At 39.1% G+C, this 26,952-nt stretch overlaps 2 protein-coding genes across 2 annotated transcripts in view; one reads left to right on the top strand and one right to left on the bottom strand.

Moving 5' to 3' along the window:
* PGPEP1L (pyroglutamyl-peptidase I like) overlaps positions 1–437 on the bottom strand; it is a 30,442-nt gene extending 30,005 nt beyond the window's left edge. Inside the window, exon 1 of the transcript XR_012057560.1 lies at positions 163–437. The gene's annotated coding sequence lies outside the window, so the exon portion shown is untranslated. The remainder of the gene's footprint in view (positions 1–162) is intronic.
* LOC100232173 (protein FAM169B) overlaps positions 1–23,824 on the top strand; it is a 35,366-nt gene extending 11,542 nt beyond the window's left edge. The window contains exons 3-9 of the mRNA XM_030281625.4: positions 2,078–2,177; positions 8,205–8,290; positions 9,812–9,986; positions 16,528–16,710; positions 18,858–18,986; positions 21,651–21,721; positions 23,502–23,824. Coding sequence (XP_030137485.4) covers positions 2,078–2,177; positions 8,205–8,290; positions 9,812–9,986; positions 16,528–16,710; positions 18,858–18,986; positions 21,651–21,721; positions 23,502–23,723 — 966 coding nt within the window. The 3' untranslated portion in view covers positions 23,724–23,824. The remainder of the gene's footprint in view (positions 1–2,077; positions 2,178–8,204; positions 8,291–9,811; positions 9,987–16,527; positions 16,711–18,857; positions 18,987–21,650; positions 21,722–23,501) is intronic.
* The last annotated feature ends 3,128 nt before the right edge of the window (positions 23,825–26,952 follow it).

The following is a 26,952-nucleotide window of genomic DNA, read 5'->3' as shown; positions in this document are numbered from 1 at the left end:
AGTTTCCAGAAAAATGCTGTTCCAGGTGGGATCAGCTTCAGCTTTGAGCTGGGAATGTAACGGGGTTTAAATACTCTTTTAATGCCCTCTAGTGGAGCCCGTGGGGCTAAATACAGAGTGAACATGCAAAGATCCCCCAGTTTAGAGCTTCTGTGTCCTTACCTTCCATGCCTGCTTGTACTTTCAGAGGTTCATTTGCTGTTCCAGTAGGAGGGAGAGGAGGTTAAAATCCCAGGCAGTGCTCTGTGTGTTCCTGCAAAAGCCACACACACTGAGATCAGTTAAAGTTGGACTTCTGGCTTCTGATTCACAACTGTCTTGATTTTGTGGCTTGTCACCAGCCCTTAAATATATCACATGACTGATTTGAGTCTCATAGCAACACATTTCTCTTTGGATGCATTTAATTCAGGTCTAATCTAATCTGCAGTCAGCCAGTCAAGGGCATAAGTAATGGTAGTGTTCTTGCTGTATTGTCTTTTTCCTTATAGTCTATAATAAATAGCTCAAAGAATGTTGATGTTTTGTAATTTAAAATAATCCAAATATTATAAGGTAAAGCTTCCATTCATTCCCAGTGAAGATCCCAGCTAGCAGTCTCTTATAGACCCACAGCCTGAAGGATGGGGGATTTGGTGTTTGAATAATGGCTGCATTACCAAACATTTTTTCCCCCTTCTGCATCCGAATTAAAGCAGGTATCAAGTGGCAGGACTGGCAACAGTGTATAATTATTTAGCAGGAGTTAAGTGGCTGTCAGCCCACTTGCTGAGGTCACAGAACTTCTTTTTGGTATGGCTTGGTCAAGCATTCAGGACACAAATAGCAAGGATTACTGCAAGTCAGGATGAGAGCCACACAGGTTGGCAGCAGCCACACACAAAGCTGTGCTTGGCTCATGCTGCTCTTGTTAACACCTGTGAAAGTGCACATTACCTTATCAAACAAAATAACAATCATGGCAGTATTGGAAGTAGTCCTGGCCTTTTCATTATGGAAATGCTCCCAGGTGCCATAATGACATTGATGCTGTTATGTCTGAAGCATGCAAAGAGCAACTGAATCCTCAGATTTAGGCAAGCTCATGAATACAGATTTCAAGCAGTTTTCAACTTTTTTTTTTTCCTGGAGTCCAGTGTTTGCATAGATGCTTCCAGGATTCTGGCACTCATAACTAGTGAACACTGGTTTCAGCTTAGAGTTGTTATCCTGAATTATCCATATTCATATTTCTTCCATGTACCAAGAAATATTAAATGTAACACGTGACTGATTTGAGTTTCATAGCAAACTGACAAATGGGTGCAATTAGAGAGAGAGGCACACCCACACATACACAATGGACCAGATTTTGGAAAGTACAGTACATACTGTGCTAAGTCATGCACGCTCTTTGCCTGTACCTAAACTTACATGACAGCATTTGCAATATTCATATGGAAATCGTCATTTCTATGCATATAGAGCTGTTTGAGCACAGTAATTTTGTGTTTATGTGTCACATCATTTAAAAGTTTAGTCTAAGAGCAGAAGCTTGAGAGCTGCGTTTTGATTTTAGCTTTGCCTTCAACTTAACCACCTTGTGCCAATTATCTACCCTCGCTGTGCCTCGAAGATAAACTGCCCAGGCACTGCCCTAATGCTTTGATACTCCCTGTACCCTGAGGCTTAATTCATTGTTTGCAAAACACCACAAATACTCAGCTGGAGGATGCTGTAAGAAGTGCAAGTTGTATTTGTTTTCATTTGGTGTGTCTGGTCTTTCATAACACCATTTGTCTGCGTGTGACAGTGCTCAAAGCCAGGTTATGTACTAACCAGGGCAAGTCAGCATAAAGGTCTTCACTAACTTCAGTAGCTTGATTTCTTTTAAATTAACTTTCCTTATGGATAATATTAGAATATTATGTGTATTTCAGTACCTTGAAGTTGAGGATTGAGAGGGTGTTGTGCTAAGCTTGTACCATGCATGTCAGCAAAGCATGTCAATAAAACATGCCATAAGTGCATCTGATATGTGAAGTACTTGTTGTGAGCTTTGCAGTACAAAGAGCTACAGGGCTTGTTTGTTTTTTAGGTTAAACTTGAAGATTCCTGTGTGTGTTTTGTCCCTCTCTACCGAAATAATCCTACTTGCAAACTCCTGCTGTTAACTGAGCCAAAGGATAAAGAGACAGGTTAGAATTGGTCAAAATATTTTGAAATTTGAGTAGCTGTAATTTCTTTACTTTTAAGATGGTCTGCTTGTTTATGTATTTAAATATTCTGGGTTTTGTTTTGAATATGAAGTGGTTTCAGTTTATCTGTCAAGAATTTGTGTCAGTGGGCTGCTGATTAAATGGAAGACTTGACAATCAGGGCTTTTAAATTCTATGCATAAATTCTCTGCTGGTAGCTGAAAAATCACCTTGGGTAAATCTGTTATTCTTTCTGACTTTATTCAACAGGATAATATTTTTCTAATTCAGAATGATGTGAAATTTAAACACATTATGGTTTGGATAGAATCCTGAAATTCTTAAACAATAAAATACAGGTATGAAATTGTATTGCTTCTTACTGATTCGTGTTAATATATATTTTTTTAATGATTCTTTTTTCAGTCCTAGGTTAATTGCCTTTTTTTCCCAGTACTGGTGTTTGGGGGCTATCTACTGGTGTGTAGATTACGTGAGGAGTGTTGGTGTTGTGAAGCAATGAGTTGTAGAATTTTTGGCATATCTGCAACAAGGACATGAACTTTTTCTTTGACTCACTGTGTCACTTAGGAAATACAGAACACATGAAACCTCTTAAACTTCCAGCTTCCAAATGTGGCATCAAACTAACGACATCTGTCATTAAAAGTGTACTTTTTTTTAAAGGGTAAGCTATAAATGATGCCTGAAAGGCATTAATAGCCAGTATTCTTAATAACAAAGCAAAGGCAGAGCAAAATTCTCTGTTCAGTTCTAAGTGTGGCAGGTAATGACCTTGCACTCCTGGAACAGGTTCTGTTAGTGTAAGTGTTCATTGCTCAGTCCTACCCTGTAAGCAGGCAATGTCTTCAGAGGAACAAAAAGCAGATTAAGATCACCTGTGGTTAGAGCTGAACCCTGCAGTTTTCCAGCTCCTTCTACACAGGATTTCAGGTGGACCTTTGCTAATGGACTACAGTCCACAGGAGAAGGTAGGATACCTTTCCAAGCTCCTGGTGTAGTCAAAAGACTTTCTAGTCCCTCTAAAACTATTGATGTAGAATTACTCTTATATAAATTACTAATTTATATATTCCATTAGTGTTTTTCTGAAGAGAGATGCACACTGGTGTGATAAAGGGGAGAAGCCTCTACACCAGAGGCCAGACTGGCTCTTGGTGAAGTTGTGCTCATCTCCTGACTCATGTTCAAAGGAACGTGCCTGAAAACAGCACTGAGGTAGTTTAGGCTTCACAAGAGGAGTTGGGATCTGTAACTACAGTGCAGAAATAAAGACTTAATAAGTAGATGCAGGTGAAAGTGCATTTAGCACAGCTCTTCAGTTAAATGATCTCATTTAGTATTGGGAACAAGAAGTATTAATGAGATACAAGCACACAAGGAAAAATGATTTCTCACAGGAACAAGTCAAGTCCAATTGGAGCCTAAATTACATTATATCTGTCTTCATTAAAAGCTTAAACCTAGCAGAATAAACACCTTATTATATTATAAACAACAGCCTAACTGACTGCTTTGACCCCACCCCTTGCAAAATTTCAGCTCAAGTTACCAGTCCAGAATCAGAGGAGCAGAGAGATCTCTAAGCCTACTACATCACCTGGCTTTTGATATTTCCTTCCAAAAGTGTGATTTAAAGGATTTTCTGGAAGTTCTTTGTTTCTGGATTTTATATACTATAAATATGTGGCCAGTCTTCCTGCATACATCAAATTTGACTGGTGTGGTTTTTTTTTTCCTTCAGATGAGTGTTAAAAATTTTTCATTAGTTCTTTAAAGCCTGCTGGGATGTGTGTGCATACCTATACATATGGGTATATACTTTAGAAGTATTTTGTCCTAAAATTTTTCCAACAGCTCAGCAGATTTGGAATTGACTCTTAGGGTGGCAGACTGTGCTAATGGGGCAACTCCACCTGGATTTGCTCACCTACATGACCTTTTGTTCTGACCAGTGAACAGATCAAATTAATTCAAAACAAATTCCTTCAGAGAAGGGCGATATATTTTAACTTAGTCATTGTTACTTTAAGGACATTTGACTTTAAGGACAGAAAATGAAAACATTTAACAAGTTACATAATTTTCTTTTCCTGACTTGAGTTTTTCTTGTGAAACAAGTTTCATCCAGATGGAAGAGGGAAACATTTTTGCTATTGTTGATATTTTCTCTTCCTCTACCTGTCCACTGCCTCTGCATTTTAGTTTTTTTCCACAGCAGGAGCACTCTTAGAAGCAAATTTCCTGGTTGTCCCCAGATACTGTGTTGATCATATGTAATTATTGAAAATTGGTTTAAAGAGGGGTGGATTCCACGACTGAGATTTATTTCTGATCATCTTGATAAGATGGGTTGTCCTGAAGTTATGTGTAGCTTGTGGTTTGAAATGATCTGCATATTTCAAAGAGAAAATGGGTATGGCATCTTTTCTGTAGGACATGGTCTTGGTTGGAAGCATTTTAAATTTATTTTTGATGGGCTGAGTGTTGTGTTATGTTAGTATATCTGTACAGATATTTTTATGAGAATGTAAATTGCATTGTAAGAGCTTACAGAGCATAACATGGGTGATTAACATCTTTATAACACTAAATAAACATACCTTATTGTGGCATTTTCTGTATGCTGCATGTAATAATTCACAATAACTGTGAGATGCCTTGGAACATTTATCACAAGACATTTGCAACAAATCACGGAGTGAAGCTTGAATTGTAGAAGAAAATGTAACTGGTTGCAGGAAAGATCTATCTGAGATACTTGAATGGCTGCCATTCCAGCAGGAATCTGCCTGCCTCCCAAGCTTTAATGTATTTGTTTTGATAACATTTCTAGAAAAGACTGAGAGATGCTCTTACTCTATTTTAAAGACAGGGAACTCTGGAACCCAGCTAGTTCAGGGTATGTCAATGCTGCAGAATGCAGTTCAGAGTAGGATTTCTGAGGATTTACCTTGCTCCAGTATCAGAGTATTTCCACAATGGAAGTCTTAAAAATGAGATCTCTTTAAGTCTGTCAGCAATCTGAAAAAGTGACAGGATTAAGGTAAAGTTGACTTTAAAGGAAGTGACACTACTTTATCTTAGATATTTATTAAACAAACTCTAATTACATCTCTCATAAGTAACATCACCTTTATTTAGTTTGTAACTGAGGGATATCTTTCAGCAGTTCAGATGAGGCAGGGGAAGAAGAAGAGCCAAGCAGGATGTTGCTGTATTTTTTTCTTCTTTGCTCTGTGTGTAGAATCCTGATGTGCACATTTCACTTAAGTAGTTGCACACCAGTGTGGGAACATTTGGCCAGCATAGCCTAGGAAGTAAAAATATAATCCAGGCCTGAGTTGGGAAGGGATCCATGTTTGCCCAGCAAAAGTAGACATTTCATAATCACAATTGTATTATGCTTGGTGCCTAATTCAGTTCAGTCCTGGATTCCAAACACCCCGTGCTGTGGAATCCTGTGCTCCACTGCCTGTCAGCTCCTTGCAACACTCTGTGTTTGTCTGAGTGCAGGTGATGAAAGTGCTGAGGTTTAGCAAGCTGGTGCTTACAGGGCAAGCCACCCACCTGAGCATGTGTAAACCCCATTAATTGTGACCTGAAATGCATTTCACCTGGCCTTGCAACTGCACCGTCAAGCACATCAGGTTTTGCAGTTGCAAGGTCACTGTAGTCACACACATCATGATTCACAGGGTTCAGGGGATGTGTGTTGGCAGTAACTCCATCTCCTGTGAGCAGGTGAACTGAATGTTTTGGAAAGAATAACAAGGCTGGGAAGGGAGAGAGAGGGAGCATGTGGTCTCACAAATCATGTTTGCATTTGAAGTAGTGTTCCTCAAAGTTGATTATAAAATGAAAATGAGAATATGGGGAAGCATGGATGGATTTAACTGCGGACCAGATGTTGACTTGAAAAATGATAACAAAAAGCAAAGTACATATGTTTGTGTGAAATCTGGAGAAATGTTTTTCCTTCAAGGAAGGCATCCATATAGATAAGGTTGCTCAAGTAATGTGATGTGACAGTTGCTATGTCAACTAGTGTTCCCTTCCACACATTTAAATTATTGAATAGCACAGTAAATGTTCTATAAAAGCAACTCCTTTTAACATGGTTATGCATCTTCCTGTTTTCCTCAAAGCTTTTAAAAACTTTTCTGACCTTTACTATGTGTCTTGTATGTCTGAACTGTGTGCCAAACCTCTTTGCAGCTCTTATTAAAGTCAGCATTTGGCCCATTATGTCCCCTTTGTGTGACTCAGCTCCCTTTGTAGCTGCATGTTTCATGGATGTGTAATGGAGCAGTGGCTGCTGCATTTGAAAGCAGAGGGAAGGGTTTGAGGGAACAGATTGAATCCATCACATAAAGAGTATGAAAATCCCATGCAAGTAAGTGCATAATATTTAATGAATTGAGTCTGCTGCTATAAACAGGCATCTGCCCTTGCGTGCAATACTTCTTCCTTGTTAACCCAGCACACAATGTGTAATGCTTTTTGGCACATGCTTTAATAATTTATGGGAAATATAAGTTAGCTAAGCGGAATCTCCAGCCTTAAAACCAGCAGGATTCATAGAGTCTGGAGCAAAAAGGGAAATTAACCTGTGTGCATCAGTGACAATCGTATAACCTGAGGCTAAAACAGGTAAATGATGAATCCTGTCCTTTAAATCATTTCATTTCTTCATGTGTGAATTTGTTGCTAACTCACAGATGGTTTTGAACTTTCTTATATTTGTCCCTAGCTGGGTAGGTTAGAGCCAGTTCTCCAGAGTTGGAGCACTCTGTTAGGACTCAAGGCATGTGAACCCTTTACTGCTCTTTGCAACATTCCTCCTATATTATAGCCTATCTTTCTATACAAAAATGAACATGGTAGGTGTCCTATTTGGAGATATTAAAAATACTGATAGTCCTTAGCAGTCCTGAAATCATGGAAATGTACTTTAGGTGAATGTCACCAGTGTACAGATACTAAAAGTTCTTTTGGCTGAAATATTTGCTGTTTGATGTGTTTGTGTTCATAAATGATCAGATTTCTGTGTTTATTCCAAAACCTCATCTAAACCCTTAAAATTTATTCTCTATCCTTTGGAATGACCCCATGTCAAAGCTTTTCTTTCTGAACAAGGCTTGGAAGTAATTTCAGTGTCATTGTTGCTGCTTCAAGTCTTTTCCTTATAAATCTATTGGCAGGCAATGAATTTTGTAGATGAACATGTAGGAGTAGGGTTTAAATACTTGTTCCTGCAAATGTGAAAAATTGAGGAAGGATGGGAAGAAGTGGGGTGCAAGTTTTGCATCACACCTACATGAGGACTTGACTTACATGGGTTGCTGATAACACTTTTGCTTCAGGGCAAACTCTATCTTATTATGTGTGTCTATGTCTGTCTTTTGTTGATAGGAACCTCTCTGTGTGCATTTGAACCTTGGAGAATATCTGTCCATACAGAGATTGAGGAGTCTGTACTCTAAAGCTACCCACAGATAGAAATTCAATCACAGAGAGAGCTGCAAAGCTGTTTGATAAAGCAGATATGAGAATTTTCGTGTTTGACTTGCATGAGTGCAAATATGTGCACTCAAATATATGCAAATATATGTGTGTGTGTGCAGGGGAAAGTTTGAAAGAAACTTGAAAACTGTAACCTTTATCCAGGTAGCTCCACTGTCCCAAATGCCACTCAAACCTTCTTTGCTACTGAACTTAGTATTAAGCAGGAAGTGCTTTATTCATATGGAACACAGGCTGTCACACCAAAGTCACATCAATTCCTGAGAAAAATTACCTTCACTTGATGCCTCGTGCAGTACTGAAAATTGGATATCAAGGGATGTGGAGGTGAAATTGAAATACAGTTGTTCTTCTGTCTCACAGCAGAGCAGACTGGAGTCAGCTGGAGGGAGAAGTAGATCTGAGGCTGCCTGTGGAAAAACTGAGAACCTACTTTGTATTTGCGGGTCACGTGTTCCCCTGTTTTTGTTGTTGTTGTAGTTTTGGCAGTTTATCTGAGCCAGCGTTGGTGGCCTGTGGAAGATGTTGTGAAGACAGCTGATCCTGCTAGAGATGGGCTCATTTTGGTGAGGATGCTGTTTTGAACTGTTGCCTTTACCCTGGAGCTTCCCAGTCAGAGCAATCATATGGAGTTGTCTTTGGTCTACAACAGCTCCTGCTCTGAAATTGTGGGATCTGGGCTCTGTGGCTCACCAAGTGCTTCATGTCTCCAGGACACAGTGACATGCACATTAGCCCTCTCTAAACAATTCTGCAGCTTATGATTCATCTGTGGGATTTATTTTCTTTTGGTTTTTAGTTTACCCTCGCTGCCTACTAAAGGAATAATCATAAACTGAATTACTACATTAGCAATAATTTCTCACATTAACTGTCTGGTGGGAGGTCTTACTACCCTTTGGAACAATGTCTTATCTAGTTCTGAGTTTTCTTTTCTCCTTGGATAATGTTTATATTATATTCATTTTATGAAATGGTTGCTATTTAGTAATTTCTATATCCATAATTATTTTTCCAAATGAATTGTTTTGGTAAGATAGAACTACTTTTTCATAATTTGAAGAATTTGGGTAGCCTGCAACCAAAAAGTCAGATGCCTGCTGCATATGAGCTTTGTGTTGCCGTGAGGTTATTAAGTCAGTTTTGTTTCCTACTCAGCTCTCAGTATCTCTGGTCCTTAATGATTCCATTCCTTTATCATCTTTTCCTGTCACACATAGTGTTTAATTATTTGCAGAATTAAGTAGGCTTTTTATGGGTAACTGAACTGGAGGGATATTGACATACCAATCCTTGCAAGGTAGAATTTGGAGCAGGACACAGGCCTTCAGGCTTTCAAGCATCTCTGTATCAACAGAGAATGAAAATAATGTCTGAAAAGAGAAATCTTACCCCCTCTAGCTCATTGCTAAAAGGTAAATTGCCATTATATGTGGAAACTCTAATTTCTTTCTCAGCATTCATGTGAAGCTTGTTGGCAGCAGTTTTTACCTCAATGATCAATATAATCTTGTTCCTCTATATTCCTTCATCTCCCTGTCCTGTCAGTTGTCTCCTAAAAAGGCCAGCACAGAATAATTGTTAATGTTACACCTAGGTTATAGCTGGTTGAAACAGACTATTCTCTGTTTTACATAGTGTCTTTCTCAGTAAGTCCCTGGCCCTCTTTAATTCTTCGATGCTGTGGCAACACTAGGGGAGAGGTGACCAAGCCCACAGTGTGAATCCAATCTTCATTTCACTTTTAAGTAGGATTAGATTGCCTTGATCCTAGTTCCAAATCTGTGGCTGCAATCAAGATACTTCTGCTGCTTTAGAATTCCTCTCTGTGACAACAAGAGATATGTCAAGCTTTATAAATAGTTACTAAATTATTCTATGCCCGCTGGATAGAGGGTGAAACACTAGGAAAAACTGTTTTTGTTATTCTAGCTGAACCAATTCAGGAGGTATTTTCCCCAAATTAAGTGTATGTGTTTCCTGACCTCCTCCTTCCCAGCCTCTTTTGATTTTGAAACCTTTTATGAGATGCAAAATACTATTCTCTGCCTCATTTTTCTTTGGTCTGTTTTTGTTTGTTCTCTTAGGTCCAGACATTTGGAGAAAGGATTGTCCTCTTTGTTCTGAACTGCATTATTTTTGGAATGCTGGAAGGGAGTTCAGCTAATGATGCATTCTTTTTACCTCACTCTGCCACCGAGTGTGCCAAGATACTCTGGAGAAACGGCGAGGCTGCTGCCTTTTACTCGGTCAAGATGAAAGGTAAGGTCATTTTAGAGACACATTTCCACTGGTTCCTAATAGCTAGAAACATAATCCTTTTGTTTATTTTTCAGTATAAATAATCCTGGATCTCATCTACATTTTTATATGAAATCTCCCTCAGAATTAATCTGGGGAACAAACCTTCCCAGAATTTGGAAGCCATCCATATTACTTTCATTTCAACATGATAGTTCCAAACCCTATTCTGATCTGAGGTACTGGCTTACTCCAATAAAATGTGCTTAATGCAGCCAAGTAGGAGGTTGTACATCTAGGAACAAAGAATGTTGGGCCTATCCACAGGATGCAGAACTGCATCCTGGAAAGAATCATACCTGAAAAAGGAGTGCAGTTCCCAGTGGTAAAACATATTGGGGGTTGGTGGTGGCAAGAAGAGGAAGGATCCTTGGATGTGTGAGGAAGGTGTGTGCACTAGGTCAGTCCTGGAATTCTTTGGGCAGTTGTGGTACTCGCAGTTGAAAGGATGATGATTAATTGATTTCATAATTAATTGATTAAGTGCCATAGAAAAGAAACAAAATGTGTTTTAATTCTTTAGGGATACCTGATTAACTTTAGTAAAGGTCTTATTAAACACAGAGTCTGTATCAATGCAAATAATTGCTGTTAACCAGTCTGGAGTGGAAAAGGCTTAACTGGAATAACTTCAGTTATGCAGTTGAGCCTGTGCTCCCATGTGGGAGCTGGTTACCAGCCTGTGCTTAAAACTCATGGGAATCACCTTGATACCAGCAGCTTAAACGCAGAGAAGGTGAGATCTTTGGAAGTAAAATATTGCCCAAGTCAGGACTCAATAGCTATCCATCCAAAATGGGAGAAAGAGAGCAGCTTGAGAGATGGGTTGGTTTGTATTCCAGAAGACACTCTGAAGGTGCCTTTTCTGCTGCAATGCCAAAGGCAGCAGCAATGGATGTTCTGCTCCTTGGGATGGAAAAATCCTGATACACGCAGAGGTGGAGCTTGTACAGCACCATCAGTGAGGAATCAGGACTCAGCCTATGATCATGGAGCCTTGTCTGTATCTCTGATTATGCTGATGAACTGGTTTGTAATGCCAAACACAAGTGCATTTTCCTTTAAGTCCATAAATATTCCTGAGCAAAGCTTTTGGAAATAAATACTTGTAGGGGCTGTAATGATTCATGCACCAGTAAAATGAATGTGCACAGTAGTCTGTTATGGGTGGAGTATTAGCCAAGTTGAAACTCTTTCTGAGTAAGTTGAGAGTCACAGCTTGGTTTTAAACCAGGTCCACATAAAATACAAATCCTTCAAGTCCAGCTTTGTCAACATCTGCCTTTTCTTGCCAGTGTTTTTTTTTTTTCTCTGGGCAGCTATATTTGTTAGTTTTTGGCCTGTGTCACAAATTACTGCAGTCTTTTGCCAAAGCCTTTTCGGGAACCTTGGAGCTGATTGTTTTTGCTGCTTTTTGCTATTTGATGTACGCATTTAGAAAATAATTCCTCTTTCTGAAGTTCTGTGATTTCCATTTCATACCAGCCATGCTGTGGCTGATTCTATTCTCTCTATTTTTTAGAAGAGCCCTGGATTTATTAGGCCCAAAACAGACTAAAATAAATATCTTCACTCAGAAGCTGTATTTCACAAGGTTGTTTTACATATTTTCATAATTTACTTTTTTAAATCATAATGTAAGTTCTTTTTCCTTTTGCTGCCCTGGTCAGAACATTTAGTAGAGGCAGCTTTGTATTGGGCTTTATACAGGACTTTAAATTGTGCTGGACCCTTGTTACACCTTCTGATCCTAGGAAAAAATTATTTTCCTTTGTGCCCACCATGTGATTCTGATTCCTTTTATTTCCATGCTCTGGAATTACATGACCATTCTTTCCAGTTTGATTTTCTTCACTGGGTAATTGAGATTCTCATAGTGATGTTGTATTCAACTGTATTTTTCATCTGTGGATTTTTCATTATCTACAGCATGACAAAAAACATGCTTCAGTGGAGGCAAATAAGCCAGAAAAGGTCTGTGAAGCATGGCTCTTTCAAACATAAGTCTTCTGGGTGAATCACAGAAGTGGTGACCAAGGAGCAGTGAGTCTGTTCTATCTTTGTTACAGATTTAATATGTCGTTATGCAAACTAAATTTTCAGTGGACGTCAGTGATTCCAATTAACTATCTTGGCAATTCTGTAATGTCATTTCCATTTGCCAGTTCCTAGGTGGCCTGTACTAAGTGAACTCGGTAATTTTGGTTCAGTTCCATGCTTCCATCCATCTTATGACCATCCTTAACTGGATCTCTTTTAATAGTCCAGCTAAAGAGGCACAGATGGTCTCAAGCACCCGCCTTGCTCAGAGATGCAGTAACTACTGCAAGTCAAGGTTTTGAGACAATTTGGCCTCTCCTGGCACTGACCATCCTGCACCTGTTGTGTAGATAAACAGAAGTCTCATTCTTCAAGGCTATCACTTTTCGTGAGCATTAGACACCTTTATTAAAGCAAAATTTATTCATGACTGCACAGATCATCAACTTGGCCTCTCTGGAATGTGCCTATTCCTGTCCAATGACAGGCATGCAGCATTTACCACTGGGTGTACTAAAGATTGATGAGATGTACTAAGCCACTAATGAGGCTGATAAGACACTGTCACGTGCCAAGATAAATGTCTCCAATTTTATCTATGTCAGCAGCTTCCATATCAGACAGCTGAGCAGTTAGACCTCACTAAATGGAGCTACTTAAAGGTACAATAGGAAATGACAGTTCCCTCTTCCTGTACCTTTCTCTGCAGGCAGCAGCCTGAAAATGAAATATTTTGCAGAAAGCCTTCATATAGATACTTGGGGTTTGGGATCTGTTTTATGTTGTTTAAAATATTTATTTCATGCTCTGTGTGAAAACCTCAGAAAGAATGTGTAGTGATGTAGGATTAATTACCACAGTTACTGACACTTGTTTCTTGTGCAGTGAGACCATGTAATTCCCTGAAAGTTTTTCCCTTTTTATTTACTGAGGACTAGTAATTACTGAAAATGGACTTTACCACCTTCACATAAATACCAGGAGAATGTAGAACATTCATGATGCAAATAAATCAATAAGGAAGTTGGAGGATGCAACGAGTGTCTTAGTGCATTTAAGAACAAACCAGAACAAAATCCCTTTTTTATAGACCTTTTTTTCCCCCTATTGTTATGTATTACTGTCTGTGTAACACATATGAGCTGCCCAGCTGCAGACCAAGCTGTCTGTGGTATGAAAAACAAAAGAGTCAGATTGTCAAAGCTTGTCCCTTCCCTCCTGACAAATCTTAGTATAAAAGTGTGGAGTGATGTGGATCAAGCCAGCCTTAACCAAACTGAGTCCTCTGAGAAGGCTGTAAAACATACAGGTGCATCAGAAGTAAGTGCATTGTTTGCTTCTGATTAATTCTTTAGAAATGCTCCACAAGTCTCAGTTTGGGAACACCTGATGGCAAAAACTCTTAAGCAGACATGGAGTAGGCAAAAAAGCAACCCTGGCCCTATCTCTTCATTTTCCTACACCAGTCTTTTGAGATGGTCCTTGGAAGTGGCTTCCTGAGCTCAAATTCATTTCACACCTTTCTTCATACAAGCATTTGGAAATACCTTTTGATATTTGTGGCCCAGGTGCTATTCTGGAGAAAGAGATCCTTAAAAAGATACCAGGATTTTATTTTTTCATCAATGACATACATTTATTTAAGATTTAAAAAACAAATCAGCATTGAAGTTAACCTGACAGACAATTAGCTGAAATCTTGTTGAATAATTGCTTTTGTCTCCCTCTGTTTGCTAGCAATAATATTTTTAATGTGCATTTCTGAGGCGGATTGAAGGTTCTGGCTGTAATGAAAATGAAATTACTACTACCAGTCCAGACATGAATTCATTTAATTTTATTGAAGCCAGAACCTTTGTTCGCCTTCTCACATACAAACTCACACAATGGGTTGACCTTGGGTTCTGCTCTGCCGAAATATTCCCCACCCTTTACACAAGTGCTCAGCCTGCTCCAGGCCTGTCCAAACATGTGTGTGCCAAGCCAAGTTGTTCGGCAGGGAAATAGTCAGTGTGCACAACCTTGTTTTGTTTGGGTCTGTTGGATGTGGGGACCACATGTGTTTTTTTTTCTGGTTTGTGGCTCTTTGGGAATGCTAATGGCTGTCTGCTTTCCTGCCCTTGCAATATCTGTTTGCCATTTTGCTGGCTCCTAAGTTGTCATTTGGCACTCGTGACCTAACCAAGCAGATCAAAGGCTTTCAAAGGGCAGGCTGCATGAATGCTTCCGTCTCCATCACCAATGCCCTTATTTTCCCTGTCTCCTCCCTCACCTCAAAATTTTGCCTGTGTGTTCCAAACAAACCTTTCAACCAAATGTGTGAGAGCCCAGTGGCCACCTCTGGGCCACCATTAGCTTACAGTAACCTTGTGCTATTTGATGGGAAACAGGGACAAAATGGCCTTTGTTCCAAAGGTTGGTTTGTTTGTTTATTTTATTTCAAATGCCTGTGGGCTGTGACTCTCCTAATGTGTTTCCCAGGGACAAGGTGAAGAATGGTTTCATGGTTTCTTTATTTATAGTGCCTTTAGACATGACAAGTTTTTGTCATCTTCTCAACACAAAATTAGGAGCTCAGACATAAATCACTCAGCTCCTGGGATTGCTGCACAGCACTCTCATCAGGATTTATAGGAGACAGACTATATGAGATAATAATAAACTGAAAAGAACCCTTGTAACATGGAGGAATTCTTTAAGACTTTGTGAGGAAAATTGTGTCCCTTAGAACGTATGGTGCAATTCTGCTGGAATTTGACATCTCTGTTGGGTTGGCAGCTAACAATGGGACTGAGGATATACTCAATCTTTTGGCTCATGACAAAAAGAGTAACTACCCATCTTGTGTTACAAATATTGGAAAGTTATAAACACCACCACAGCCCACCCTCTTCCAACAATGTGCTGGAACATGTGTTTGAAGTTAAGCATGAGCTTTGATTAAGCAGGAGTGAACCAAGCTTAATCAAGATGTGAATGGATGGTTATGTAGCTACATACTCTTGTTGTATGGCTCAGTCTGTGAGATGCGGATTCTTGCTAAATGGTGAGCTTGACAAATCAGGGTCTAGAATTAAAAATAGTCATGTATACTGTTCTGAATTGGCATCCTAGAAAAGAGAGTAATAAAAGTCAGGCCTGTCCAGTATTGGTGAAAGGTGCTGGACACCAATTGAAGGAGCACAAATAGACCCTAGTTTAAGACAGTTGTGGGAATGTGAAAAAAAAAATGGATCTGTTAAGTAGAAGTCTTTTATTGGAATTTAGGAACAGACATTGCTAAAACTGTGAAATAGGTCTTAGTGAAGTGATGAAAGCTTCATGTCTCAAAACACTGGAAACTAGGCTGAGTCAGGTCCACTAGGAGAAAGATAAACTGAGAAGGTCCTGATGAGGCTTAAGCAGCAAAATATGAAAATTGAACCATTTTCAGTTATAAAGGCCTGGGTATACATTTAACCTGCCATGTGCTCAGAAGCAGGATAAAATCTTCATAAATATTTTCTAGAAATTAAAATAAATCAGTGAGGTTTGTGTATGGGGATCTTCTCCTTTATATAGGTGGTTGGGGAACTGATGTTGGTTATTCATTTCAGGACTGAGTGCTTATGATGTAAAGTAGTTTGAAGTTCTATTTTTAAGGTATTCTGCATGCAGCCATAGGACCCTAGGTTGGTTAAGGTGAACATGAAATTTTTGGATGTTGAATGTCTTTTCTTAATCAATTCTCTTGACTCCACTTTGAGTTTGCAATTTCTGATTGCAAAATAAATCCCTTGGTTCTGTGTTTTGGAGTTATTTTGGACAATTTTCACTGAGAACTAGTTGTAATAGTTTGGAGGCTTATGCTTGAGTCTGTATTTTGTCCACATGTAGAGCATTATGTCATGACCCCGTGATTTCAGTTAACTGACTTAATGTGTTTGTTAGCAAGGACTGTCCTTGGGTGAAACCCCTGGCTTAACACTGGCAGAGGTAGTTCAAGTGATGGAATAGAAGCACCTACGTGTGTGATAAATTATCACTCAGTGGAAATGCAGTGACTTACAAAGGAGGTCTTACAGTGCTTTCTTAAAATGCACCACTCGGTTGTTTTTTAAAGGAGCATACCAACATTGCATTCAGAATATCTATATCTCTTTGGTTTTAGACCATTTAAATCCTTGTAGTGAGCTTTCCTGTATACATTGCCTGTGTACCAAGATAGTCTGATGAAGAATCAGAGCCTGGAAAAGGCTCTGGTGAGACCTGTTGGCCACATTAGTCAGGTCCTCTCCATTTCATGGAAAAATCATCCTCCTGGAAAGTGTTTTACTGTCTGCAAATACACTTCAGCTGGGATCATCCTCACAGCCTGTGGAAAGGTACCAGGGCAGTGTGTGTGGCTGAAATCACACAGCAGTTACTGATGCAATGCCAGTTTTGTTTGCAAATGGATGTGTTTTTCACTGTCTGTTTTCAGGGAGCCTGTGTGGTGGTACAACCAGTCAGTGTTACCTGCTGCCAGTTTTGGATACTATATTTGTCCAGAGAAAGTACAGAAGAAGTGGCCTAGGGATGAAAATGTTGCATGATTTCTGTCAGTCTTTCCTGGCTGAGGATGCCTTGGGGATCAGCTGCCCTATTTCTGCTGCCATGTATCAAGGTAAATCCTTTGATGTGGACACGTTAGGTAAGGGTCATGTATAATGTATAATTTTCAATCTGGTCTTGGTAAGATTGTCCTCGCTGTGTAAGAGTTCAGTGCCCTTGTCTGAACCAAACCATTGTCAGCCTGCAACTGGTTCCTTTTCTGGAGCCATCTGGAATTTCCTTTGGAAAGGTAGGCCAATATTTATGTAAGACAACAAGAAGCACAAAACTCATGGTGCCTGTTTGACAGTTTGTGTTCCTAGAATTGTTCTCTTTTAGAACTCTGTCATTGCCCTAGACAGGGACTTACAGATTTTATTTGACACCACAGGGAAAAGACTCATAAGACCTTGTCAAGCCTACACTGTGCACATAATGCTGTGGTAAATCTTGCATTTTTAAGAAATTACATGTAATAAGCCAAATACCCAGGCTCTACTCAGTCATACAGTTACGTCAGTACTTGTTTTGTATCAACTGTCTTTGAACATTTGTCACTTTTAAAAGATCACAAAGTAGTCATGTATCTTCTCTGTTTCTTCTGCTTCTGATTTCAGGAGGGAATAGTATTGACAACATTCCTTCTCCCAATAATATCCATTTTTCCTTTGGCAGACCTCAGGACTTTAGAAAGCCTGGAGGAGAAAGCTGCATTTCTTATGTGTTAACACTAGCAGTATGTTGGAAGACTGTGCTTTTGTTTCAATTAAGCTTAGAGATAATAGTGAATAAATTTGACTTGCATCATGTTTTAATTAGGTTTACTTTTATAAAAATACCAATACTGTTAGTTAAATTTTGAGTGTATTGAAGTCACTGTCTGTTTTTAATTTCATTGGAACCACATTTTCAAGCTTTGACAAATGAATGCAACCTTTAAATCTCAATACTGAAACCTCTGAAGCTGTGGACAGTTTATTTAACATGGACATGGTATTTAAGCTGCTGTAGAGACCTAGAAGGAAGGAAAAAGCTGCGTAGCAGATACCTGAATTCTAGTATATATGTTAGTTTTAGTGGCTTTTATTGGAATGATTAATTGAATCTGGATATCCTTGGATAAAATTAATGTCTGCAATCTGCTCATTAGTGTAAGGCAAATGTTTACATACCAGAATTAGGGTTTTAGTTTCAACATCCCATTGTTAAACTCAACTGAATGTTGAAGATAAATTACCCATTCTGTAGTATGATGAACTACAGCGGACAGAGCATGACAGTAATTTTGTTGTTTACAGATCACTATCTTAGTGCAGTTGATGCAACTGATAGAGTGGTGGTTAAGGGAAGTTGAAAAATGCCCTTTAAATGTTTTGAACTGTTTGTTCTAGAGCATGTGCCTCCTCTTGACACTGCACACATCCTAAGGGTACCACTAAATAGAACATATTTCAGTTTGATAACATAAGCAGATCTAAATTTGATTGTTTATCCAAATTTTTGGATGGTCACTGTGTACTGACAGTGATAGGAATCTGTGGCAATATGGTTCTTAAAAGTGATTGTACTTCTGTCACACTTATCCTGTAATTTTTCTGTTGGTTCTTCCCATTTCTTTTTTCCCACATCCAAAGAAGTAAATGAACCTAACAGTGGGGAGTAGGGTAGCAGTAGTAAAAGGGAGGGTGATTTTGGCCCAAAACCAAACTGAAGCAGAACTTTTCTTTGTAAACAAAAATTAAAATAGCATTCTGAATGTTTAAACCTGGAAGATAGAGGAGCACCTTTCCTTTAGTATAGTATAGATATATATTAATAATAAATATTTGATAATAAATATTCTATTTAGTATAGAACAGTAAGGGTAAAAAGCCCCACACTGCTGTGAAACCTATTGAGTGTCTGGACATTGTTCTGTGCTGCAGTGCCAGTAAAAGGTGCTCAGCAATAATTTCAAGTCCTTTATTTCTGCACTCACAAGGAAATAATCTAGACTGAAGCAGATGGCAGGATGCACTCATGAGTGTTTAGGCCGTTTCACATAGACTTTTACTAAAAGTTCCAGCTAAAACAAAGCGGAGGAAGATGTGAAGGGAGAAGAAAGATTTCTAAAAGAACTAATGAAAGTCAGTCTAAGAGAATTTCTGGGGTAGAGCATGCTCCCTCTTCCAATGTACTTTTCACTAATTCTTACTTTTACCCCCTGGTTTCTCCTTTCAGTATGCCAGAAATTCCTGCAGGCTCATCCCGAGGAGCAGAAGCGACTGTGGGAAGTGGAAGCACCAGGAGATTGGGGCCAGCGAGTGAATGTCTGGTTGAAAATTCAGATGGAGTCATCCCCAAGAGGAAGTGAGTTAAAACAGGCAGTGTGAACATGTCTGTGTAATAGTTCTATAAAGATAAGAAATGTAACCAAGGGTTAGGTAGTGAATATGGAGAGGTGTTGTCTCTGTTGTTTGCACATGGAGAAACTACTGAGTGTGCAGTCAGTTTCCTAATCTTTTCACAGTAAACAGGACAATTCTTAGAAATTATGAGGTAATGAAGTGGAACCACAGAGCATCTGAGAGATTCTGAACAAAGCACAGGCTTGGCATAAAGTGGCTGGAACTCCTGTTGCAGTGCACTTAGAGCAGGGTAGAAGTTAGCCCAAAAAGTCCCTGTTGCACAACACATTGTCTGGGTTATAGACAGGGGTTTGTTTCTCTGAAATTGTTAAAAAGAAAAAAAATTTGTATGGCCAGTGGGCAGTGTGTTTAATTACCTTCAATTGCTGCCAATACCATTCTTGGATGGAAACACAAAGATTTTCATTATGGGTTTTGGAAGATTCCAAGTACTCTCCTACAGGGTAAATCCTTTTTGCTGGGAGCATTTTCTGCCTGTTTTACAAAAGATAGCGACAGAATGGGGAAACCTTTTTGCAGTTCATATGGGGATCACGTTGATGTAATCTGTTCAGGTGGTTGGAGGACCCAGACAGGCCCCTCTGCTGCATGCACACAAGCTGTGATAAGCACTGGGCTCCAAAAAAAGGGCACACATTGTCTCTTTCTGGAAGTGCAGCAAATTTCTCCCATGCCTTCCCACATCCATCCTGCTCTGTTTTGGCTCGGGAACCTTCTGTTGAGACACCACGTTTCATCTTGTCTGCAGCACCCACAGGAGAGTTAAGTCAGACTTTAGCCTTAGGCTGGGTTCCTCTGAAGCCATTATATCTGTGTTCCTCTTGCTTTAAACCAGCAAAACCTTTAATCTCGCTAAGTGAAGTTTATTAATGGCAACTGAACAGAACTATGATCAGATCAAAACTCAGCAGCTCCTGGGGGAGAGGATGCTTTCTTTTTTCTTCTTTTTGCCATCTTCTAGAAAAACAAATAGATGAATGACCCAAAGAATGGGGAAATATCATTCCACCAGAATTACTGTCAGTAAAAAATACACATGAAGCTGGGAAACTGGCTTGACTGAAGCTGTCCACTACCTAAAGGGGGACATTAAGAAAGATGGGGCTAAAGATTTTAGCTGAACTTGTTGCCACAGGACAAGAGATAATGATTTTAAACTAAAAGAGGATAGATTTAGCCTAGATATAAGGAAATAACTTTTTACTATGAGGGTGTTGAGGCCCTGGTACAGGCTGCCCAGAGAAGCTGTGGCAGCCCCATCTCTGGAAATGTACAAGGTCAGGTTGCATGGGCTCAGAGCAACATGGTCTTGTAGATAGATGTCTCTGCTCCTTGGTGGAGGTTGGATTAGATGACCTTTAAAAGTCTTTTCCAATCCAAACTATTCTGTGATTCCATGATTCTATCTTTAGGGGTCTCTCTTGGGAACAAGGTCTTCATTCCTACTTTCTCTGTTATGCAGAAAGCAAAACACAATGTAATTCAATATTGTCAGCTCCAATCAGGATCTATGGCAACAACTGTGAAAATAGACAAGTCTTATTCTGTTCTGATTTCTTAGATTCCTGTTGACATTTGCAATGCTGTGCAATGCTGTGTTTTGGAACAAAATTACTGAGAAGAAAAATTGAATATTTTGCTTATATTATGGTTTTTTTTTTCCCACAGCAGTACTCAGGATTGAATACCATTAATGTTCTTGTAGGAATTCTACAGTCATACATATTCCAAAACAGATTTCTGTAATCCTGAGGTCAGAATATTCAATTTTGCAAGGTGGTGTGGCTGCATCTAGTGGCAGCTCGTATAAACTGCATCCCTCTCTTTGCTGCAGCTGACACTTGGATGTGCACAGATACATAGGCATGTACACACACACACCCACACACACACACACACACACACACACACACATTTATGTCTGCACATGCATATATATCTATAAAAATCAAGCTTTTTAGCATGTTGTCACACATAGCTGCAGTCATTCATTCTTATTGTTTGAAAAATTTAGGAGATTTAGTTTCATCAAATAGTCTCAGCAACAGGAACATGGTGACATTTCTCTTCTGGGACTGATTGGAGGAACAGAAATCATTTCACATGGTTTGGTCGTGGTTGCTAAATCTACCAGGCAGTGAACAGAGCTGTTTTGAAGTAGTTTAGTAATATACTACAGCATGTAAATGTGAAGCTAGTGCAAAACCAAGCATGTTGAGAAGAATTAAAATAAATTTCAAGTGATTACATATAATTATCAGAATTCATCAGAGTACCTGTATTTTCTGAAAAGGAGAAAGTGATATGGGTTTTCCAGGTGTAAGAGGTGAACAGATTATCTATTTAGCAGCACTTTCAAGATGCACAGACATTTTGTTTCTAGGGAAGTTGTTCATAGTGTAGTTGTTCACCTTAAGTTTTTGTGGTTGTGTCATGGGGCATTCTGGCTTGGTAAATTAACAAAAATGAAGCAAGAGGGATTGTAGGTAAGAGTCAGGTGGCTTTTTCTGGTGTTTTTTTAAAATGGAAATAGCCATGGAAGTATTATCATGTTTTTTCCTTTTTAATCTATTTCTGGGGCAAAATATTCCCGCAATTTCTCCAGAGGCTGAAGTGGGCTCTTGTATGGAGAAGACTCCAACTACCAAACCCAGACAATTGGACCAGATGAATAAGGTACAGTAACTAATATGCTATCTTATGACCTTGTTTTCCATTGGTGACCTTTTCCCTTTTCAGTGGAGAGGTTTAAATATGAGAAATTTCCATAGGTGTGTTGTGCTACTGACTCGTATATCTATGTAGGTAGTTGGAATAAATCAGCTGAGACTCCATTTTCTTCATGCAGTAAGCCAATTCTTTATTCACAAAGCTCATATTTATAAGAAATATCAGAAGGCACTGTGTTAAACCTAACTTATCAGCAATACAGTGAAACTCAGTTCATTGGACAGTAAGGGCTATTGTATATGTCTATAAAAATTTTCTCTCTCTAGATATGTTTACATTTTTCCTTTGTGGGTTCTCATGGGACAAATTTTACTGTTTACACCACAGGTGCATTTGTTTTTCACCCTCAGAACAGGTTGTTGTGTTAAAAAAATTCTCATTCTTAAAAAAACTTCACATAGGAACTTGTAAATTGCTTTTTAGCTGCACTTAGAAGAAATAACAGGCCAGCTTTGGCAGTTTTAGCAGAGTGAGGCCTGATTTCACAAGGCCTTTCTTCTATAATTCTTCTGCCTGTCTATGACATCTCACCCTTTTCATTAATTTAAAAAAAGCTCATATGTTCTGATGCTAAAACAGCTCGCTCTTATGAGGCTATTATCTCATTAAGCTTATCATTGGTTATCTGTTAGACATGGGATAACATACATAAAAGACTGATTACAATCAACAAAAAATACCAGATTCCATCATGTCATTGACACAGGTTTTCACAGCATGAGAAAACAAAGGAAAATGGAAATAGGGAAATGGAAATAAATGACCATTGTTTTAAAGTCCAAATAGTTGAGACTCAGGAGAAAGTTTATTAGGTGGAAATGTTGTTGTTTGACATCACTGAATGTCCTCCTGGATCCTGGAACAGGGAATGACAAGAAGATTAGTAGGAACACTGTACCATGATGATGAGATCAGGCTTTTGTCAGTAAATGGACTCTGTAGTTTGCAGACACAGCTGTGTCTTGTTCCTGTTCTTCTGTTCCTGTTCTGGCCATGAAGGCTGCATGGTGGTTAGTTATTTCTCTTTCTCCTGAGCCTCATTTTCTCAGAGGCCATCGGGTCCGATTGAATGAACAGGTGATCGCTTTCAACCTGCTGATGATAAAACACAAGCACACCTTCTCTTCAAGTCAGTGAATCAATTAGGCTTTGCTGTGGCGCATTCAATTGTGATCTAGATTTGATGATCTCTTTTCCATTATTGCATTATTCAAAAGGCTTAAAACAGGCCGTGAGATTTAAATGAAACCTAAGCCATGTATCTGAGAAAACAAATCGCAGGAATGAAGCTTTTTCAAGTAATAAAGAAAAAGGCGAGGTGAGTGGAAGCGCAACAGAGAGCTGCAGGGGTTGTTTCCCCAGCACATTTTGGTTGCCACACAATTAAATCAGTTTGTTTCCCTCAGCCCTGAGTGTCCCAGGGGAGCTGTGATGGCTCCAGCCCCTGTGGTGCACGCTCTTGTTGTGTGCTGTGGCCACAGCTTCAGAGCCCACCCAGCCAGATCAAGGCTCCCTGTGCTCCCAGTTTTCCTTACGCTGACACTTTGGGAAGGGAGGCAAAGCAGCAGGAATGAAGCTGTTCTATACAAAAAATGCAGCTGAGTTTCTTGCCTTGCATGTTGATGGCAGCTGTGGCCAACAGAAGTGTTTGATATATAGGATCAAGTCACTGTTTATTTTGTTTGTGTATAATTTGCTGTTCCTTCTGTCTTGTCTCTAATTTCAGGGTGTTGACTGCTTTCCTGGAGTTGGGCAAGTGGGAGGAGATGCCATGGAGAAAAAAGATGACACAACAGCAGCAGGGACTCTAAACTCACAAGGTCCTGAAGAGGAGGACTTGGAACAAAGTGCAGGCAATGCTCAAAAACATAAAGGACTCAGGAAAAGAGAAGGTCCTGGGGACTTAGTTGGAGACAAGGCCACCAAACAATTTAAAACTACACCATAATTGCTATTTCAGAAATCAGCAAAATTCAGTATGATCTTAAAAATTGTAATTGACTGTTCTTAATTTGTAACAGTGAATAAATTTCTCCAGGTATGATGAAATTTTTTTGCAGTAGGCGTTTTTTCATTTTATGTTTTGTTTTAGATAAAGCTTTTGTTTAATAAGTGTGCTTTTCTTTTTCTTCTCACAAAGTAATTAAGTAGTAGCTGAGCTTAGTTATTTCCCTGCTCTGAAAAGATTTTATTGGATTGCATGAGGTGTCCAAAGGGGAATAATTGGAGGGCTTGTAGGTACTGATGTAAGAAGATATTTCTATGGAAACCACATCCTGCATTATGGAAGAGAGATACCACAACACACGTTGGTATCAGAATGACAGTTGTAACCTTCCTTTCAGAGCAAACAATTGATATTGAATTGCTTTCATTTGAGTTTTTCTAGCAGAAAAATCTGCCTTGAACCCTGTGGTGGACAGGATGGCACACAAAGGCCGTTCATGCAGAAAAAGTTTGGTGTGGAGAAGAAGAGTGAACAAGCTACAGGCATTAAACTGCCTTTCAGTTCAGGGACTGTGATAATTCTGTGTGCAAGCTCAGGGTGTGGAACTTCATGTAGATTCCATATTGCATGTTTTATTTCCTAGAGGCTCTGTCCTTGTGTTTTGCATTCAATTAACTTGGAAATATAATGTACTTCACTAGATTACCATGCTGTGGCTTGGTAAAGAAATTTTGCTCTTTTACCACAGGCTGGTTCTGTGTTAGAATATTTTATATTTTTTTTCTTTTTTTTTGTGGGGAATTTCAAAAGCCTGAATGTTGTGGTAATGAATTTCAGGTGAAACTCATAAGGATCAGATCTTTAGTCCAGTGGCAGGGAAGGCTTTGCAAAGAGGTGAACAGCAGGAGGGTCCTGATTATCCTGAACAGATCCAACAACCTGTAATTCTTAAGTGGCTGCCTTGGAAAAGGAGAGGTAGTTGTTTCTTTCCAGAAACGAATCCAGTATTTCCAGGGAGACAGATCTATGGGCAGGCATTGTAGGTACACTGTAGAGATGTATATTTTTTCCCTGTACAGCATAATTGCTCACACATAGCCCCATCACCCTGTTTTTGTTTAAGGTTGTGATTTAAGGTAGCATTTATTCATGTATCCAAGTAACTCTTTCCCTGTTGAGCTGCTCTGTAAACCATATGCCTGAGACACAGTGAAATCAGACCTTCCTGAGCATCTCTTAAAAAAAAAAAAAAAAAAGCTATAATTGGAACTTACAGGATTTTGCCAAGAGAATTAAAACATTGGATCGTGTGCCAGCCTTAATCACGTTGCTATGGTTCTCTTGTTGCAAAGAAAGTGCATTTAGGACTAACTTTCAAGTCAGTTGATCTTAAGGTTGTTAAAAAGTCGCCAAGATTGTGCTGTGAAGACTTCTTGACACTCCATGTCTGCCTCTGGAACAGCCTATATTCTTATTAAAGGTATGGTTAAATACATACTTTTAAAAAAATAAATTTGTGGAGATTTGCAATACCAGTTGCTTTGAAATATGATAGAAAATTATTATATCTCTGCTCATGAAAGCTGGTCTGGACTTGCAGTGACCTGGCAAAGTGAACTCATGCCCAGTTTCCACATTATATTATAATGGCAGAGTAAAGAAAACTGGGGTTGTTCCAGTATGTGAGGAACATTAAGAATTTTAATCTGGATTAAGTTTTTCAATAAAATTTTATCTAAGAAGGCCCCAGAAACTCTAAATGAATTTATATGAGGATAAAGGAGAAATATAAGGTAGTGTCTGGAATGGGTAGATGACTAATTAGATTAAATCCATTCTATATCTGGAGACAGTTTTACTTAGACGGTAAAACCATCAATTTTTCAAAATCCCCAAAATTAATTTCTGTTTCACCTATTAGCCAGTGATCCACAGCTACATTAGCAGCCACTTTGTCTAGGTTTGGAAAGACAGGTGTCTGCTAAGGAAGGCAGAAGCCTCCCCTGAAATGGAAAAATGTAGACCCCTTCCCTCTGAATTGTTATAAATTTGAAATTTAGGGGGTCTCTCAGGCAAAAATATGGGAGCAGGAATAACAGTTTTTTATTAGGGAAGAAAATAAAAAGATAAGATAAACAATGCAGTGAACTAAAACAACACTGACAGAGTCAGAATACAGCCAGACACCCTGTTGGACAGGGTGTTGGTAGCAGTCCAGTTGGAATTGTGGCTGCAGTCCTCCTGGAGTGTCAGGTGTGCTTCTGTTGGAGCAATGATGCTGTAAAAAAGGTGTGTAGTCTTCCTGCAGTGGAAGAGGCAGCTGTTCCTCTGGGAAAATCCAGTGCAGAAAAAGCCATGATGGTGTTCCAGAAACTCAAGGTTATATCCAGGTAGGAATGTTTGGCTCCTTCCTCTGGGTGGAGCATGTCACACTGGGATGTTCTAGTTCTTATCAGTCATGCAGTCACTTTCAATAGCCCATTATCAGCAAGAGTCTCTCCAGAGGGAGGATTGATTGTGGAAGAGATAAGGAACAATTGCCCACTTAACACGGGACAATTGCCATGCAGATGACAGATAGAATGCATCCTGCTTTTCAATCTGGGACACACTTCTGGCTGTTCTCACAGAAAAGGTGCTTCTTTCCTCTGTACGAACCTCCTTCATTGATCTTGGTTAGCTTTTTGTTTTCTAGGTACCAAAAATTCTCATGATGACAACTGAAGTAAGTAAAGGCGCATTTGCTGAGGTTGTGGTGGCAGGTGCTTGGTTCTCTCTAATCAAAGAGGTCATCCTTCTCATCAAAACTTGTGAAAATTAGAGCCAGGAATTCTGAGGTCCTACTTAACTGTACTAAACTCCAGGGCTACAGGTTCCATGAGGGCATAGGCTTCTTCCATGTTATTTCAGAAATGCTGATTTACAAAACAATTAGTCTGAATATTGATTTTGTTTCCTTTTTTTTTTTTTTTTGATTTTGTTATATTAGTGCTTTAAGGTATCTGATTAATGCAGGACCTTCAACTCAATCTTAGCAGTCTGAAGCACTGCTTGATGAGATCAGAAGAATCCTAAGAGGGTCTGAATCAGAAATAAATCCATTATTTTTACTGTCTTAATAGAACAAAGTAGAGAAAACACACCCAATAGCACAAACACATTTTTTTCTCTCAGTGGAAGATCTTTTATTTTTAACAAATCTGCATTTACATAGGGATAGGATTGTTTC

The sequence above is a fragment of the Taeniopygia guttata genome, chromosome 10 (assembly GCF_048771995.1).
Source record: "Taeniopygia guttata chromosome 10, bTaeGut7.mat, whole genome shotgun sequence".
NCBI classification, from domain to species: domain Eukaryota; kingdom Metazoa; phylum Chordata; class Aves; order Passeriformes; family Estrildidae; genus Taeniopygia; species Taeniopygia guttata.
This window is presented reverse-complemented; position numbering and strand designations above follow the sequence as displayed.